Source organism: Spodoptera frugiperda, chromosome 30 (assembly GCF_023101765.2).
Source record: "Spodoptera frugiperda isolate SF20-4 chromosome 30, AGI-APGP_CSIRO_Sfru_2.0, whole genome shotgun sequence".
In the NCBI taxonomy this organism is placed as follows: domain Eukaryota; kingdom Metazoa; phylum Arthropoda; class Insecta; order Lepidoptera; family Noctuidae; genus Spodoptera; species Spodoptera frugiperda.
This window is the reverse complement of record NC_064241.1, coordinates 2,944,326-2,962,105: the sequence shown is the minus strand read 5'-3', so window position 1 is coordinate 2,962,105 and position 17,780 is coordinate 2,944,326. Positions and strand designations below refer to the sequence as shown.

At 34.6% G+C, this 17,780-nt stretch overlaps 2 protein-coding genes across 3 annotated transcripts in view; one reads left to right on the top strand and one right to left on the bottom strand.

The window, feature by feature from the left end:
• The window catches only part of LOC118269653 (C3 and PZP-like alpha-2-macroglobulin domain-containing protein 8), a 242,239-nt gene that overhangs the window by 147,245 nt on the left and 77,214 nt on the right, over positions 1 to 17,780 (top strand). Inside the window, exons 6-7 of the mRNA XM_050706877.1 lie at positions 2,957 to 3,180; positions 8,245 to 8,400. Of these exons, the coding sequence (XP_050562834.1) occupies positions 2,957 to 3,180; positions 8,245 to 8,400 (380 nt within the window). The remainder of the gene's footprint in view (positions 1 to 2,956; positions 3,181 to 8,244; positions 8,401 to 17,780) is intronic.
• Positions 1 to 17,780, bottom strand: part of LOC118269655 (zinc transporter ZIP6-like) — a 426,889-nt gene that overhangs the window by 391,159 nt on the left and 17,950 nt on the right. The window lies entirely within an intron of this gene.

The following is a 17,780-nucleotide window of genomic DNA, read 5'->3' as shown; positions in this document are numbered from 1 at the left end:
TACGTTTTCCATCGAAAACTTGCGTAATCCCTTCATTAGCCGCCATTTATTTTATTCCATAATTTCATTTTCGGCTGAAACGTGTAATCAGTTTACAATTTGTCTTTTCGAAAATTGATCGTCTCTTCGCCCGTTTTCAATGTAAGGGTAATATTTTTTCGACGATTTAAAACGTCGATGTTTTCAATGGCTGCGATTTATCATAAAGCTAGGGTCCCCATGGTATGGGGTTCCTCGATAAGACATGGAAATTCTTTTACCAAGAAAAGGGATCAAGTTTAGCTTTACCTGAATCGCATTCACTTCCCCGTCCCTGCCCTAATGCGATAACACAAAGGCTTATGTCCGCGTTATGGAAGTATTTTGGGAATGTCACAAATCACATTTTAAAGGACGTGTCGTGAAATTAAATTTTTGATGTTTATGAGAAAAACATGCAAGAAGTATGGTGTTAAAGCTAACGGTAGAAGGCTAAAGCAAATTTTTGGAATAACACTATAAAATAAAACTTCATACTTATGAGAAAAACTTACATTTAACCTAACAATAGTTATCAAAAATCTGCTTATAAAATATACTTAATTTTTCTGTCAGTCATTAGTACCGTTGTAATTAAAGACGAGTCAATTTCAACACTCACTGTTGGTAAAAGTAAACCCAAAAATGTATTTCAGATCCAGGATTCGCGAACAAGGCATTCAGACATAAAGTTGTTACAATAATAGGTCTGACGTCACTTGTTTGGTGTTTCATGCATATAATTTATTCACTAGAACCGCGCCACGCACCGCGCACCGCGTACTGCTGCGTGGTTTTGATCCTCTTCCCATCGGATGATGGAATAAAATCAAGCCTTTGTGTTTGTTGTTCATAATAAAGCTTTGTATTAAATGAAAAAAATATTTTCGATTAATTTTTATAGTGTCACGTATGATTATCGGTCATATTTTTTAAGATAGTATCTGCTAGTATACATCAACTTACCAGCTTATAAAATTAACTCTGTACACAGATCTTGATCTACCAGCGAATAAGTATTCTCAGAGGATAATAACAAATGATCAAACCGAATTAAAATCCACAAACACGATGCAATATTGCTCAGCCAAACGAAAATTATGTATGTATCTTCCTGCGCGATTATCTCGCGTTTGGTTAAACTAATTTTGGTGCGGTTTTAAGCATAGCATTTTTACACTTAAGAGAAGGCTTTAGGTATAAACATGACTTAAAAAAATTGAGACGGTGAAAAACAATAGAATGCGGTTCAAACGGCGGTTTGTTAAAACAAGTTTTTAGTATGTAAACCTGCAGTATGACAAAGTGCGAAAGTATAATATTATTTTCTATCAAAACCCCGATGGGAAATATAACATTTTCTTAATCGAAACACAACATAATTTTGACCCAAAAACCCAATATACCGCGATGTCAAGAGAAGTTAAGGCATAACCTTGTCAGAAGGACATGAGTCGGGTCTCACTCGAAATATAGTTTGATTAATTACATTCGCTGACCCTCTTAAAAGTCACATATTGTGACTAATGATAAAAACTTTGCTAGTGGACACGCTTCGCTTAGAGGACTCTAATGTTTTTGTTTGCCGTCTGCGTCCTTCGGTTCAGTCAAGTTTTACGTTTTTCTGTAACTTCTACTACAAAGTTCCATGTTTTATTAATAGATTATTCTTGAAAGGGGTTTTTGTATACTTAAGCCTTTTCCTAATTATGTAGTTTTTAGGATTTATACTAGATTTGGTTGAATATCAATAATCTGGAGCAATTCCTGAAAAAGGAATTGTAGTGAGATGTATTTATCACTACTCACATTAAAGCATATTTTAATATGGATTCGTTTGATACTTTATAAATAGCAGCTAATGTTTAATTTTATTTTGTTATTGTATAATTTAGATGTAAATATTATGTTACAAACAAAAAGATGTACAGCTCAATTATTGCTTGAAAAATAAATTCATATCTTAATATGCCATACTTGATGCCATTTGATCACCTTACTCATGAATAACAAATTCGATATTTATATATTCGATATTATGTATGACATTTATTCTATATATCATATGTTCATATTATGTTTCTTTAACACTCACACTTTCTACGTTACACAAGCAAAGTATCATGTACAGTATACAGTTTATTTTATCAAAGTCTCTCCTGTTTTTTACGTCAAAGGGATTATTTTACTTTTATCGCGTTCGCGATCGGTGATCGAATGTCAGTCATGTTTGACTGATACTCAGTGGAGGCTGTTTGCGTCACCATCGGGTACAGTACATAGGAAACTATATTCTACGTGCTCCAAATATTTATCAGGGATAAAGGGATCAGTTACATTTTGTTCTCATACAATATTACTTAGTTCTTTGCTGCATACGAATTTTGGAGAATGCTCCTAGTTCTGACTCGGTGATCTTAATGGTTGAATAATGGTAGAGTACAATTTTTCACCATTTATTTCTTCTAGTTTCTTGTTAAACTTGTTAAACGGATGATTTTCTCTGGATTTTAATGCTCTTTTTTATATGACAGTAGTCTTTAGTATCTGTACTTATGATTTTATTTAACGTTTCTCATTATTTGACACTTTATATTGTTTAAACACAAGTCATATTTTTATCAGTCTGTTCTCGACCACTGCTGGACATAAGCCTCTCAATCTTCAGATCTACGCATCCAATCACTACCAGCCACCTTACGGTTATCGTCACTCCACCTAGCTAACGGGTTCCCTACACTACGCTTGTCTAGACGCGGTCTCCACTCTAGAAAACATAAACTCTAGAATATTTTATATGCTTTCACGTCATTGATAAACTGAGTTGTATACATACACTAGAACTAAACAACACAAAATAACTTCGAAGTACATTGTATGAAAAAATATGTCTCAAGGTGAGAACAAAATCGATCTATATTTACTTTTTTGTCCCCAGGAGTGCGTAAACTCAGTGCGATTTTGGCAACTGGAGCTCGATCTGGTACCTGGCGTATTGAAGCTCGTTGTGGTGGTGGATCTGCTCGAGTGGACATCACAGTTGGGAATGGAGTGGGGAATGCGGCTGCTGCGGCTCCAGCAGCTGAACAGCATTATGTGGAACTGAGGTTCGCTGACAGCATGAGACGACGATACAAGCCTGGGCTTCCTTTTGTTGGAAGGGTAAGTTGAGACGTAGTGATTTTGAATTTTCCTACTTGATTTTATTGAAAGGTAATGATAGCCTTATGGAGTGTCAGACTCCTACTCCTATTTCCTGAGTCGGAGGTAAACCCGCTAGTCTGTAGCTCTGACCTTGAACATATTTTGTATTATAGGATAGAAATCACATTTATTAATTTGTCATATTATTTAGTAGTTTAAGGCTGTATTGACACTCATTTCGGAGTGGCACTCAACCCACGTATGATAAAATTAAAGTAAAATAACTTAGGTACACTAACAACACACCTGTAAACTAATATCTAACGTGTAAGACCCCATAAATAATAGACATTTAACACGACAAATGACCACCTATATGTCACAAAATCCTAATGGTTATTAGGAAAGCAATAATTTCATCTAACATTATTACCACAACAATGTTCCCAGCTCCTGGACTAGCGATAATTCATATTATTTTTCATTGCACCATTTCGTTGAAGTTGTATAGCCAGAAATGGGTGAATTGTAGCAAATAGCCGCTCGTTAGCTCATTCCGGTGGAACTTTTGATAGCTCCCTTTATCTAAGGCTTTAGACAATAGGGAGGTTGATGTTAGTGTGGACGTGTCTATTATGGAGTTTTGTTTTGAATTGAATCTGAAGTATGTAAGTAAGTATAATGGGTTATATTGTTATAAATGCAGAGGATTATAATTCTTAAATATTTAAAAAGGAACACCGGATTTAAAATCACGTTATATTGTGGATTAAGATATTTGAACAGTCAAATAATTGTATTCAAGAACTAATTTACATTTTGTAGAATAAGATATTTGAATATTTGGTATAATTATTACTTCCAAAAATATAAATAGAGTCTCTCTCGCTCTTTCACATAACCTTTCTAAAATACAAAAAATAATGTAGATATAATACGCTACCTAAATTCAAACTGGCATTATAAATACAAGTAAATATTTAAAACCCTATTTATGGACAGCAATAACCTTATAAACCATAAACCAGCTCAAACTACTACCATCAATGTATCAAAACCTCTTCTATACTAACCGACCACTACATAATATTGAACTCACTTTGTCCACAAAGGAGTACATCAGCCATGATGTTGTAATTTCCACCCGATACAAGTACATGCTCTTTATAACTTCGACATTCAATGTCTTCCGGGAGTCAACGGCAAGGATACAGCCACGATGCCTTTCATAAATCAAAGTTAGCTGGAGAATATTCCAGAAAGAGCTGCTGGTTGAATAGGTATTACTGTTATAATGTGAATAATATAGGTAATTTTAATGCGTTATTAGACAGAAGTATCTCACAGGTTGCAGCTACTGATACACCATTAATTTTCGTACATTGCCACAGGGGCTAGTCTGCTATTACAATTGTGTCAGAATGGTCGATCACTGAGCAGTGCGAGAGGAGCTATACAACCTACATAGCTTCTTCCCTACTGCTCAGTGATCGCCACAGTTGTGACCATGTGTAAAATAATGTAGTGATAGTACAAAAGTCGTAGTTATACCTATGGTGACAGTACAACATGCCGTTCTTTATGATAGTATGAAAAATCGGTTGTCATGTGGCATACTGATTTTATGCAAGTAAAATCTGATACGTCAACAGGAATACTGTCTTATCACTTTTAGCTATCTAGACGCATGTATTCGTTACTATCTACAAAAGTTAAAATAAGATTCTAATCTCTATAATAGATGTACAGCCTTATCTTTTTGAAATAAAGTTGACAAAGATATTTTTGCTGGAACAAATGATACTGATTTGACTGGTCAATAAAACTAGTAACAACTTAATCAGAAAGGTATTGTGAAACAGGGCCCTTCTATCCAATTACAAGACTTTGATTGTTTCTGGTTTGTAAAATAATTAGAAATATTATAACTATAGCAAATAGATTTTCCTCAGGTGACTATCCCTCTAAGAATTTTGCACATTTAATGAGAAAAGTAGATTCCCCTTATGGGGATTGTAATATGTGTGGTGTACTTGGCGATGTTCAGCATATATTAATAGAATGACATGTAATAAATATAAAAGTGACAGGGAATAACTGGTGCGCGAATTTAATTTGAATATGATGGATGTTAAGCCCCTTTTAGTGATTTTAGCAAATCCTATTTCATCTGCTGCCGTCAACTTGTACGTTACACTGTTTCTTATGCCCTAGAATATAATGTTGTATTGCTTACTTATGAATAAACGAGGTTGGTATGTTAAAAGAATAAAAGTCCCTAAAATAAAGATTTAAAAAATCAACATCAAATAGCTGTTCATGGGCTACATCGTCGTTTACCATCAGGCAAGATAGTGGCCAAGCACCTACCTTTTACCAATAAAAAAATATTTCAAGATATAAGAAAACTATTATAAAATAAAAAATAAAAATAATGAATGAACGAAACATTTAAACTTTACAATACACATATCCTCTTATCTCAATTCATTGTTTATTTACCGAAAATTAAATAAATATAAAAAGGTAAATAATAATAAATAATTCGCATCCACATTTATCTCCTGGCGTTGTCGGCGAGAGAACAATATAATAAATTACAGAGAGCCTAACGAACAGCTTTCATATCGACGCTCGCTTTTCTTTCTGCCCGCTGTTTTGGGCCTCAGTGACAGCGGATTATCAAACCGTAAATTATTTGATCGAAAGATGGTTAAAAATATATAAATAGTTGAAAAATATGTGATAAGGAATGACTTCAATTGAGTTGTTCTTGGAGTTAAGATTATAAGAGATTTATCGTTTGATTTTTGATATTTTATTTATCATGCTAATTAATTGTTATATTATCGGCTTACTCACGTAACTTTGACGAGGAACTCGACTAGTTTTAGTAGATCACACTAATATTATAAATAATGTGAAAGTTTGAGTGTTTGCCCGTCAATCACGCTGAAACTATAGAACGGATTTTGATGAAAATTAAGATGTGTGAGCTGACTGTGATAGGATATTTTTTTATCCCACGGAAATGATGACGAAGCGGCTGGCAGAAGCTAGCCATAAATAAAAGTGCTACGTTTTATAATCAAAACATGTAAATATTATACCTGTTAAAGATATTAATTTTCAATTGCAGTTTGTAGAGATTCACATATTTGATTTCTACTCAATGGCGCATGGTTAAAATTTAAATATTATGAAACATTTAGTTTAAAAAGCTAAACATACAACTTCCCTTTAAAAAAAAACATTCTCGCCCACTTTGAAGCCCAATTTGGTACAGAGGCAAAATTCCTGGTATTCGTTTTAAAATATTATTTTCCGGTATACTGTCATGGCGCTTGACATTCTCTTTGCGAAGACAGAAAAATAAATTCTTTCATAGAAACGACTGACATGATTGAAATAAATAAATTGTATAAAATATTTTAATTGAAATGAAAAAAAAATATTAAATGTTTGTGAATGGAAGATAGAAAAAATAAAATAAAAAGTCATGGAGGATATATTTGGTATGACTTGAAAAGTTCTTTTTGAAAAAATACATGATTATGACTAAATTGAGGGTTTGACAAAATTGATTTTTTTCTGGACTTTCTAATTTCAAATCATCGATTCTCTTTTCTGTCCTCCCCCTTTGCTGGACACTTACTTTCCAGGTATTTCTTTTTTTTAGTATTAACCATTAAACCAAGAGACATCGCCGGTTAGCAATTGCCGTTGCCCATGGAGAAACGGATGGCATTATAAGTACGTTGCTGATGGGAAATTTACGGGTTGCTGGAAAGGGGATTGGGAAGACTGGGCACAATTGGGCCACTAGTAACCTCACTCACGTAACGAAATTCCGGTCGAGCCGAATACGGTTCTTAGCTACTTCGTACTTCAAGAACCAAAAACTTTATCGTAAACTTAGGTAATAAGTACTTATTGCTATGTCCAAAACTGGGATCCAAAATAAAACCTTATTTGCTGGCACTACACCAAAAGCTGCAAAGGTCGTGGTGGCCCGGAGATTTAAAACGACTGCTTCTTATGTATGATAGTGCGGGTTCGTAACTTACCAATGTGACTTTTTCCGAGTTATATGTAATTGTTAAGATTATTTTGATACCACTGGTGTGAACAAAACCACACCACCACAAAAGGTGAATGGAATAATCGTGAAGAAACTTGGGCTTATAATTTCTGTTTATAAGTTTGAAATCGCCAACCCGCATTGAGCAAGCGTGGTGATTATTGCTCAAACCTTCTTGCGAGAAGAGGCCTTTGGTCAGCAATGGTCACTTATAGGCTGTTGATATTAAAAGCTGGGATCCAAAATAAAACCTTATTTGGCAGCTGTACTAACAACCGTACAACAAAAAAAAGACACTCACAATGTCCCAAAACACTAATAAAGACATAAAACAAAGAATTTTTACGACTCACTTTCTTAATTACAACACATTAATAAAAAACAAAAACCAGTCTCAGTCGCCTTTATACAATTTGCTTAACAAATATTAATCATGTTTAATTATCTCAGTATTTCATATCTGTACCCCTGTCGGCACAGGTTTTGGAGTAAAGCCAGGTTGGATTCGTAAACTTAATGGCTTAATTAAGACTTAAGTTGACGTCACAATATCGCTCTCATTGTGGGTAGCGTGTACATTCGGATTGGTGTTGAGATAAATGCGGTTTGTAGGTGATGTATTATATTTTAGGTTGTGTGTTTCAGGTGTAGGTAGTTACTTGTTCTATAGATAGAGTTAATCTTCTTGTAATGAATGGTTTGTGTTTGCTGTGGTTATTAATAAAACTTCTAGAGATCATAGTTTCGATCTAGCTAATTATCTATTGAATGAAAAGTAGTGAGCAAAAACAAAAAACGATAGCCCCTATGTTTATACTTACTTTATTATCATAAAGGAGAATGAGATTTTATTAAAATAGAACTGTGTTATTGTGACTTAATATTTTAAAAACACCCTTATTTCTTGAAAGCTAAAATTTATATTCGTTTAAAAAAAAACTCTTGTTCTTTTTCTCAGTATTTTCATTTTCTTAGCAAATCTATTTCCTTTGTTCCAACAGGTCGAGGCAATGAGTACGGAGAAACGAGTGCGAGTCCGCGTCAAGTTGTATGACGACAAAACCGATATCTATAGTCAGGACATCGACATGTCGACAGGCGAAGGAGGATTCATAGTCCCGACAGTCATGGCGGACGCGCCGTACGTCAATTTGCAGGTGAGTGCTGCAAACAACTTTAAACTTTATTATAACTTGTTTTACGGTCCACAAAGTTATATGACACGATTCATTTTTATGTGCATACAGTGGTGATAAAAGTTGACTTTTTAACAAGCTGTTTGTTTGCTTTGGTGAGAAGAAAGTTTGACGTGAAAAGTTTAATTTAAAATATGTGTTAGAACTAAATAATAATCCCGGCAGCAATTCTCAAAGTAAAACTAGTTTAGCAACATCTGTTTGTGAAAATGATAACATTTCTACAAGTAATATGAAAACTCTTGGCTATTCTTACAAGTGACATCTATGTGTGTGGTTAAAACAAACATTACCTTTAATTATACTTTCTCTGTGTATTATTTTAGTAATTGTAGGTAAGTACAAAACCTACAAAAACTGTATAATTATTGCTCGTCAACAGAAACCAAAGAAGAAGTAAAAGGCTGCTATTGTACCTACAAGTAAACAAAAATTTGCTATAGCTGAACCAAATCGATGAACTTAGCGGAATAGTCGGAACTTTTCTTATCGATATAAGTAGACGATTGTGTGGGTCCATAGACTTTTGGAAACTTACTTCTTTCGTTTCTCACGAACACATATGTATAGTATGTATACAGAGTTACTTGTTAAGTTGACCTAATTCTTTACGAAGTTATAGTTTTTATCATTCCTGACTGATTTGACTAGGAACTCCATAGCCCAAACAATGCCATTCTTAAGTTATCGCGCATATTTTTTTTTTTTATCAGATGTTTTGTTGATTGCCCATTGCCATTTTTTATTTTGTGTTTTTGGCTGATTTTTTATTAGTTTTTACTATTTTCGTGGAGTAGATTAGATGTTTAATATTTTGAAGTACTACATCTGTATAGTGTCAGTGTTATTTATACTAACTATTCTAATCTATACCTACGTCGTACGTTTGTGCATGTTTTCCAATATACTACAAACTGTCATGAAAATTTGATCTTCCATAATCTTGTTGGGTTAAGTAAAACCCTTTTTTTCAATACCCACTATGGATAGATTTTTTTTTAATCTCTTGTAACACCTTGATCTATCTCTGACAACAAATAATAATATGATATTGTCAGCAGATATTATTAAATTATTAATACTAATAGTCAAAGGCAAATTTTGAAAATTTTCCATCGTCGTTTCACATTCAGCCGTCTTGCAATTAATTATTTCAGTAAATCAAGACAATTGTATTGGATTCAATCGGATGGAATAAGTTAATTTGCGAATAGAAAGGTCTAAATATTATTTGTTCTATAATATTTCGAGCGCAAATTTCTGTTGCGCGCAGAATTGTGCTGTGTGTATTGAACGGTAAGGCTTAATTTTGAAAAGCCTGAGTCTGAAGCTAGACGACGAAAATTGATAACACCTTTATATTATTATTTTTGGCCACTATTAGTTACTTTCAGTTCTGTTTATATAATGACGGTCTAAATCATAATTAAGAACTCTGTCGTTTATACCTATATTTTACCTCTTGCAAACACTCTGAAGTATAGAGTACGAGTATCTGCCAGCGGCTTCGCCCAAGTTCCCTTAGAATTTCATCAAAATCCGTTCAGTAGTTTCAGCGTGATTGACGGACAAACATCCAAATATCCAAACAAACAAACTTTCACATTTGTAATATTAGTACTATGTTATACATAGTAGCTTCATATAATCTATACATATAATAAAATCGTAGAAAAGTGCTGTCTGTACATTGAAAATAAAAATAAAAAAAATAGCAGGGGTTATTGTTATGTCGATGTCGAACCCAAAAATGTAATTAACTTTTTTTTTGTCTGTTTGTCTGTTTGTCTGTTCGTCTGTGCGCGCTAATCTCAGAAACGGCTGATCCGAGTTGGATGCGGTTTTCACGAATATATTGTGGGATGCTTAAATTTACATTTAGTGTTTGTTTCATGTCAATCGGTTCATAAATAAAAAAGTTATGTCAAATTAAAGAATCACGTCGAACATTCTATGCTTATACCATTAATCTCCGCAACTATTTGACGGATTTGGTTGAAATTTGGTACAGATATAGTTTAGAACCTTAGAAAGGACATAGATATATATATTTTTATTTCAAAAATCAAAAAATAAAAATAAGAAATAAATTATTTATAAATAATTCTATGTCGATCGTTACACGCGGTTCATGTTATTGTTTTAATTCATCGAAAAAAAGTAAATAAATAGTAAAAAGGTATGAAAAAAATAATATCAATATAATAAAACATTTAGTACAAAGAAAATGCTCTAACGGAGTATAGATAATTCTATGTCGATCGTTACACGACTTCGGTTCATGTTATTGTTTTAATTCATCGAAAAAAAGTAAATAAATAGTAAAAAGGTATGAAAAAAATAATATCAATATAATTAAACTTTTAGTACAAAGAAAATGCCCGAACGGAGTATAAATAAATAATCCAAGTTGTCTTTATCCTCGATAGATGGCGTTGGGATCGAAATAGATCGCGCTATGGTTTCGTTACATTCATTTGGTTGGGTATCGGCCGAGCGCTTCGGTACTATCGTAGAAAAAGTGTATTATCAGTCGTATGATTATATTATTTGTCTGTAGTGGTCCTGCTGTTTCGTATATTCTAAATTGGTTTCGTTGTATTTGTCAATTAATAAGTTTATTTGTTGGGTTTTCCTGGATTTTTGGTTAAACTATTTAACGTAGGTTTAGTTTGATATCGATTATTAGTAGTTACTGTAGTTAGTTTTTTTAATAAAATTGTAAGTCTAATTTATAAATTAATTAGATTAGATTTAAGTCGTTTCTTTTAAATTATTTAGTTTAAGCTTGGTTATTATAGCATAGAGGATAGGTTGTAATATAGTTTCTTTTTTAATTGTTATAAATTCGTAATTCGTAGCTTTCTTTAGTTTTAAGTTAGTTTAAGTCCGTTTTTAAACTATTTTTTCAATGCCCTAAGTGAGTATACATCTATTAAATTTAAACGCAGAGCTCATTATGTTGATTTTTGAAGAGTTCCCTGGAATATCTTCCAGATCTCATTTTTGAAGAGATCCCGCGAGATCGGGAACTATGTGGTTAAAACCAAAAATTTGCCGGAAGTCACTATTCCACGCGAACGAAGTCGCGGGCAAAAGCTATAGAAACTAAATCCTTAGCTAGAGTTCGTGCGACTAATGCGAAGTTCGAATTCGAACTCAATGGAACTTCATCCAAGCTGGCAATATAACTGAACTTCGGTCAACTGACGGCAATCAACCAATGACGTCATGTATTTTATTCCCAGAAGGGACATGTAGAGATTTACCTATAGTCTAGTATATTTTTTTTTTCAAGTTAATCTGCACTGGGTATAATTTCGATAATAATAATAGCATAAAATAACATTACACCTTTTTAATTTTAAAGAGGCATAAAGAATGTGGAGACACTCTGACAAGTGATAAGTGACAAAATGACAGAAGTCGCACATAGACTATCGACGAACAAAATCAACGGATGACGTCATAAATATTAAGAAATCGCACATATGAAGTTTACATGCGAATAAACACGGATAGAAAATCCCAACGAACAACAGTTGGGCAGAAAGCCCGCCAGGCACGATCACCTCGCCTGGTCGGAGGATCCTCCTTTTCTTAGGGAACTTTACTCTCTGTTCCCTAAAGAAGAAGTACGGTTAGTGCGGTGGCTGGCAACCAGCAGCCGCGCGATGTGTAGTGGGTGTCTAGATGGATCAACTCTTTGTGTAATAAACAAATTGTTGTTTCGGGTCTGGGTGTCATATGTATATGAACTTGTAAGTTTGTACCGACGATATAGGAGAAAATCGAGCGTGTGGCAATGTTTTATAAAAAACATCCACAAATCTCACTAACTAAGCATGTTATAATAATAGATAGGTACTTATGTAACAAGAGACGAGCCTACCATGTACAGAGACTCAGTTTTAAGTACCGTACTATCAAAAACAAAACCAATAGTTATTTTTAGATATAGAATACTGCCAAAACGCAATAATTACGATAGACCTGAACACATTGTTTAAACATTTAAAATTATTCAAATTCGAATCCTCAATAGATATTTAAATTACGTAATTGCTGAAACTATTTACATAGGTGTAATTTGTATCAATATTTTGCAACCGTACTGCGGAGTTGCGCATTCCAATTTAGCTCAATCATCTCATTAAATCGAACTAATACTATCTATTAATGAACTGTAATTTCAACCATTTAATTACAAACCAAATTTGATTATAATTATTTGTTTTGAAACTTATGGTATAAACAAATATGATAGGAAATAATATATTACATTGTGGTTGTGGTAAATGTTTGTTTTGCATATTATATTCAGCAACAATATTTAAATATGGATGTCGATAAGCGAGTATGTATAGTGTGAAGGATGCAGGCATCGATGCGGTTAGATGGTATAATTCCTTCTTGAGACTGATATAATGCTACATCATTTCTTTCACCACTCAAAGAAGTTTATGCAGTCAAAGATTATGGTAAAACCTCTTATGTAGAGATCATACATAGAGGAAGGTAAAGTAAAAGTTTTTCGGTTAACGTAACTGTAAACGAGGTATTCGATTAGTTTCGAGCCATTCCAGGAGCTCATGTTCATGAGCAGCATTCCGCGTCACACTACGCGGTGACAGTCGCGCAGCTACAGTCAGCAGTACTGTATTTCGGTTCGGTCGGTTTATAAAAGCAGCAGTGATCTGTACCTCCGCGTATCCGAATCCGTAGCGTGATAGCGCACTGGCATGATGATGAGAATTCGTCACCCCGGGGAATAAAATGGTAATAGCAAAATCACAACTTTTCAGGAAAAATAAAAAACTGATTTTCGTCTATATCTTGTCAACTAATATGTGTAGAGAAACGAGAATTAGGATAGTGGTAGCTAATTTTTTAAAATTTATAATGATTTTAAAGAAGTTTTGCTAAGCTTATCTGAATTAAAGATATTTCGAATTTAAAAAGATAATAAAAATTTTATACTTTTTTAGTTTACTAATATGCATTTACAATTTTTATTGTGGCAATTACAAGAACCTATGTATATTGCAATATTACATTACAATAATATTCAGTGAAAAATGGATGCTAGATGAATGGAAAATAAGATCATTTACAATTTTATGCACTTAAGACCGAAAAGAATGGCAAGATGTTTCCGTGTTTACGTTTCGCAGTACTTTTTACTAAGGACATGTTAGTCACTGAGCCTAAACGTATTATTACGAGAACAAAATGGTAATAGCGTTAACAATTTTTTTTTCTCTATTTATTTTCCGAGAATCCTATTGTAAAAGTATTTGCCACATATTTGATGAAGAAACTGTTTTACTAATACTATAATACGTTATTTTTCGGGTTAAAAATTGATGACGAATATTGTTGCAATATTTTATAACTTTTTAAATACACGCAGGAAATTCACGAAAAAAATTGAGTAGATGTATTAGGCATCGTAGACCTCAAATATGACATAACACTAAAACTATGGTAATGTGAGTTATCATTTTATTCCCCGGGGGTGGCGAATTGATGAGAAGCCATGTATACTATAACTAACCAGAAAACGGTTACGCAAACAGACATAGACTTAATTAATATACAAATAGGCACAGTACACTATTCAAATACTTCCTAATCCTTAATACCATGATAACCCCAATCTCGTTACCGCATAGATCTGTATACGTCTAAATTGGCCTTTCTCGCCTTAAAGTCAAATTTGCTTTAATCGCCTCATTAATTGGGCCTAGAAATTTCGAAGTTCGATACTCTAGAGAATAGTGGTACAAGGAATACGAATGGGCAGATTTTGGTCGAACTGTTTTCGTGTTAATCCTTCCAATCGACGGAGTGATAGGCTGGCATTAGCATTGCAGATATGCTTCGGAAGTTTATGAGTCAGTTTGGGTACGCGGGTCGATATAACCGTTGTGTTGTGTATGAATGCAATGTGTGTGTAAAGGGGTGAAATTACGTTGGATTTTTGGGTACGTTAAGTCCGTCTGTGTTGTAGATTTTTCGGTAGACTATTTTTAAAACAGTATGGTTGCTGCTAAATAACGTATAATAGAGAGGTGTTATTTCCATCTAAGCAACAAATATCCGGAGATGTGGACTGTTTAGCGGGTTACCGGGGCTCCAAAAACAAGAGTAGTAACGGGGTGGTTTTAAGTCAGTGAGAGTCTGACACTCCCTCTCGCCTCGCCCAAGGCGGGAAAAGTCATTGGATTATTTTCTCCCCTCACAAAAGGAAACATATATTAGAAAGGCATGTTCCTGTTCTGATATAAAACATAAACATTACGTCTAATTAATTGCATCTTGCATTATAACATCATTTCCTTTCATAATACCATGCCATATTCAAACAACATAGGTACATCATTATTTTGCATTTATGTAGTGTGACTTCGTGATGTTTATTGCAAAATACCTTCAAAAATTATCCAATAAGTGTCCATAATATTTTGTATAGCTATTAACTTCTCTTCTTCATAGATATCCGTACCAACTGTTCCAATCTAATATTTAATTAATAAAACAAAATTAATCATCGCCACATCGCTACATTGCTTTTTTCTTTTAATTATAAATACCTTTTACGATCTCATCATTAAATTAGTTCTTTTAGCTTAATTAAGACGTTTCTCGGTTGGTGCCAAATTTCCTCCTGCTATCATTATCAGGAGCAAAGTTTTATTCCATTTTCCTTAAGAAGTTTATAAAGTTTTAAGTTCGAATCCTCGTTAAGTTGGGAGATGGTTAGTCGTTGCTAGTTTTGTTTACATTAACTACTACTAACTGTCTCACTGCCGGATTCAGAGACAATTAATGATTACTTAAACTATTCTCTAGTAACGATTTTGTTCTGAAAACGATTGCTAAAAAGTGGGTTAAGTTAAATAACTCTGAGAGTGGCGATTAATGATCCAAGATGGTCTTGTAATTAAAATTCTATTTATATCACGGGCTTTGTGAAGAAAGTCAGAATTAGATTATTCTCATTATTTCTTCTATCGTTTTATTCCCTGTATTGTCACAAATATAATCTACCGCCCTTGACAAATGGAATTGAAACGCTTGCCAAACACGTATTGAATTGACGCAAGATTTGACATAATTTGTCGAATATCGTTCTTAATCCCATACATTGAGTTATAGTCCAGTCATTTGGTAGTTTTACCTGAAAGGTTTCCGGGAGTTTTGAAATTTGGTTAGGCTCACCACCACAACTGTCAAAGTCAAAGGTCACAGGACAAAGGTGAAAGGACAAAGGTGAAAAGACAAAGGGGAAAGGACAAAGGTCGAGGGTTAAAGGTTAAAGGTCAAAGGACAAAGGTAAAAGGACAACGACAATGGTGAAAGGTCAAAGGACAAAGGATAAAGGTCAAAGGTCAAAGGACAATAATAAACAGTCATGTCTCTGTGCCACATACATGGCTCATGAGGGTCCTGGAGTTGTATAAGATAGATGCAACTCTACGCGCCTTCTTGCAGTCATGTAGTCATCAAGACTGAACTTGACACCCTGGATAGACGAGTCCAAACACTGCTGACTGCAAATCGTATGCATCACCCTCGTTCATCGATCATGAGGTTGTACATCCCGCGGAAATGTGGGGGTCGAGGCTTATTAAATAAGCTAAGACCCTTCATAACCGTGAGGTATGCAACCTCAGGGAATATTTCCTGAAAGTAAACGAGGGTATTAGGGTGTCCCAAAAAAATAAAAGTCGAAATTTTTGAACGCATACCCTCTAATTATTTTCGAATAGTGTCAACATACACGTAAATAAAGTTTCATTTAACTAGAAGCACAGTAACCCGTGCCGACTTGCCTTGATACATGTCAGTACTAGCATATTTTGACGCGTCGGAGCTATCGTATCGGAGTGCTAGTTATTACTTGTTTGATTTATTAGGGAACATATTGTTTTCGTTTAGTCAAGATGTCAGGGGTATTCCGCAGTTCTAAAAAGTGCATATTCTTCATAGGTGATGTAAAACATCAAATTATCGGTTCGAAATTGCCCTACAATGGCCAAGTGTTGGCAGTTTTGTTTTACAACATTTGCGAAAACAATATAATCAAAGAAAGTGCAAACCTAACTATTCCTGAGTGCATTAGTTATAAGAATAAAGCCCGTATATCAACTAACGCATTACCCAACTGTGTTAAGAAGCTAGTAACCTTATACCAAGTTTGGAGAGATCTGCAAAAAAATGCGAACAAAACCCAAGACTTATTTAAACGGCCTCGTCAAGTTTATTTCTAATTTGGACAATTTATTCAACATTGCATATCAGATTCGACGCTCAATAAAGATAGATGAAGATAGGATCTTCTTGCAGTGACAGAAAGAGTCTGGCAGGCCTGGTCACTTAGCTGGAGTGGACAAAAACCGGATCCTCGGTAAACTCGCTAGGTAGGCCGCAGCTCCGGATCAGGTATCAGCCCTACTGGGCCCATCTGTGGTGGTCTGATGGCTCTTTGTGCCGCACGGGTCTGGTTCTGGTCGGGCGACGAGCTACCTTTTGATCGCCGTCCGCAGACCCGCACTTTCGGTGGCCAGAGATCGTTGCGCGATCCCTGACGCCCGGAGTACCTCTCGCGACGGCTGGGTCTTGAGGAGGTTCGTTTCCTTACGCGTCCCGCTTCTTCCTTAGCTAGCATGACTGCTTCCCAGAAGGAGGAGATCGCATCCCAGTCTCCCTCGCTCCGAACCATGGATTGAACCAATGCCGGACGCGAGAGGTCGCCGTTGCCGAGCACATCCCTGAGGACACCGCGGTGCTCAGCCCATACAGGGCATACCGCCACCTGTACACCATTATGTTCCAACCTGTCTTTCAGGCGGTCACTATGAGGCACTTGGACTCAACATTGACGATTCTTCCATATGTAACTCGTCCAAAATCAAGGTTTTGTTCGATCATTTTAAAATTGGTGACAGTTTTCTACCCTAGATCCTATTCATAGTCAAAGAATGCTATTTTTCTACAACTAAAGGCAAAAATGTTAATACTGAAAGCCGTTAATGATACGGCCAATGAGAGAGCAGTGAAATTAATGCAAGATTTTCACGAAAAAAATCACACTTGAAGAGGAACAAAAACAGTTGTTACTACATTGCGCACAGGAACACAGACTGAAATATCCTGACTGTAGAAGGATGCCATTAAAGAGGAAATTTTGTATATAATATTATTTTAATAATAAATAAATATTTAAAATAATAAAAAATATTAATTTATAACATTAAAGCTAACTTTAAGTGATTTTCCTTATAATCTCCATACAATTTTTTTCTTGAAACTTTGACATCAAGTCGGCACGGGTT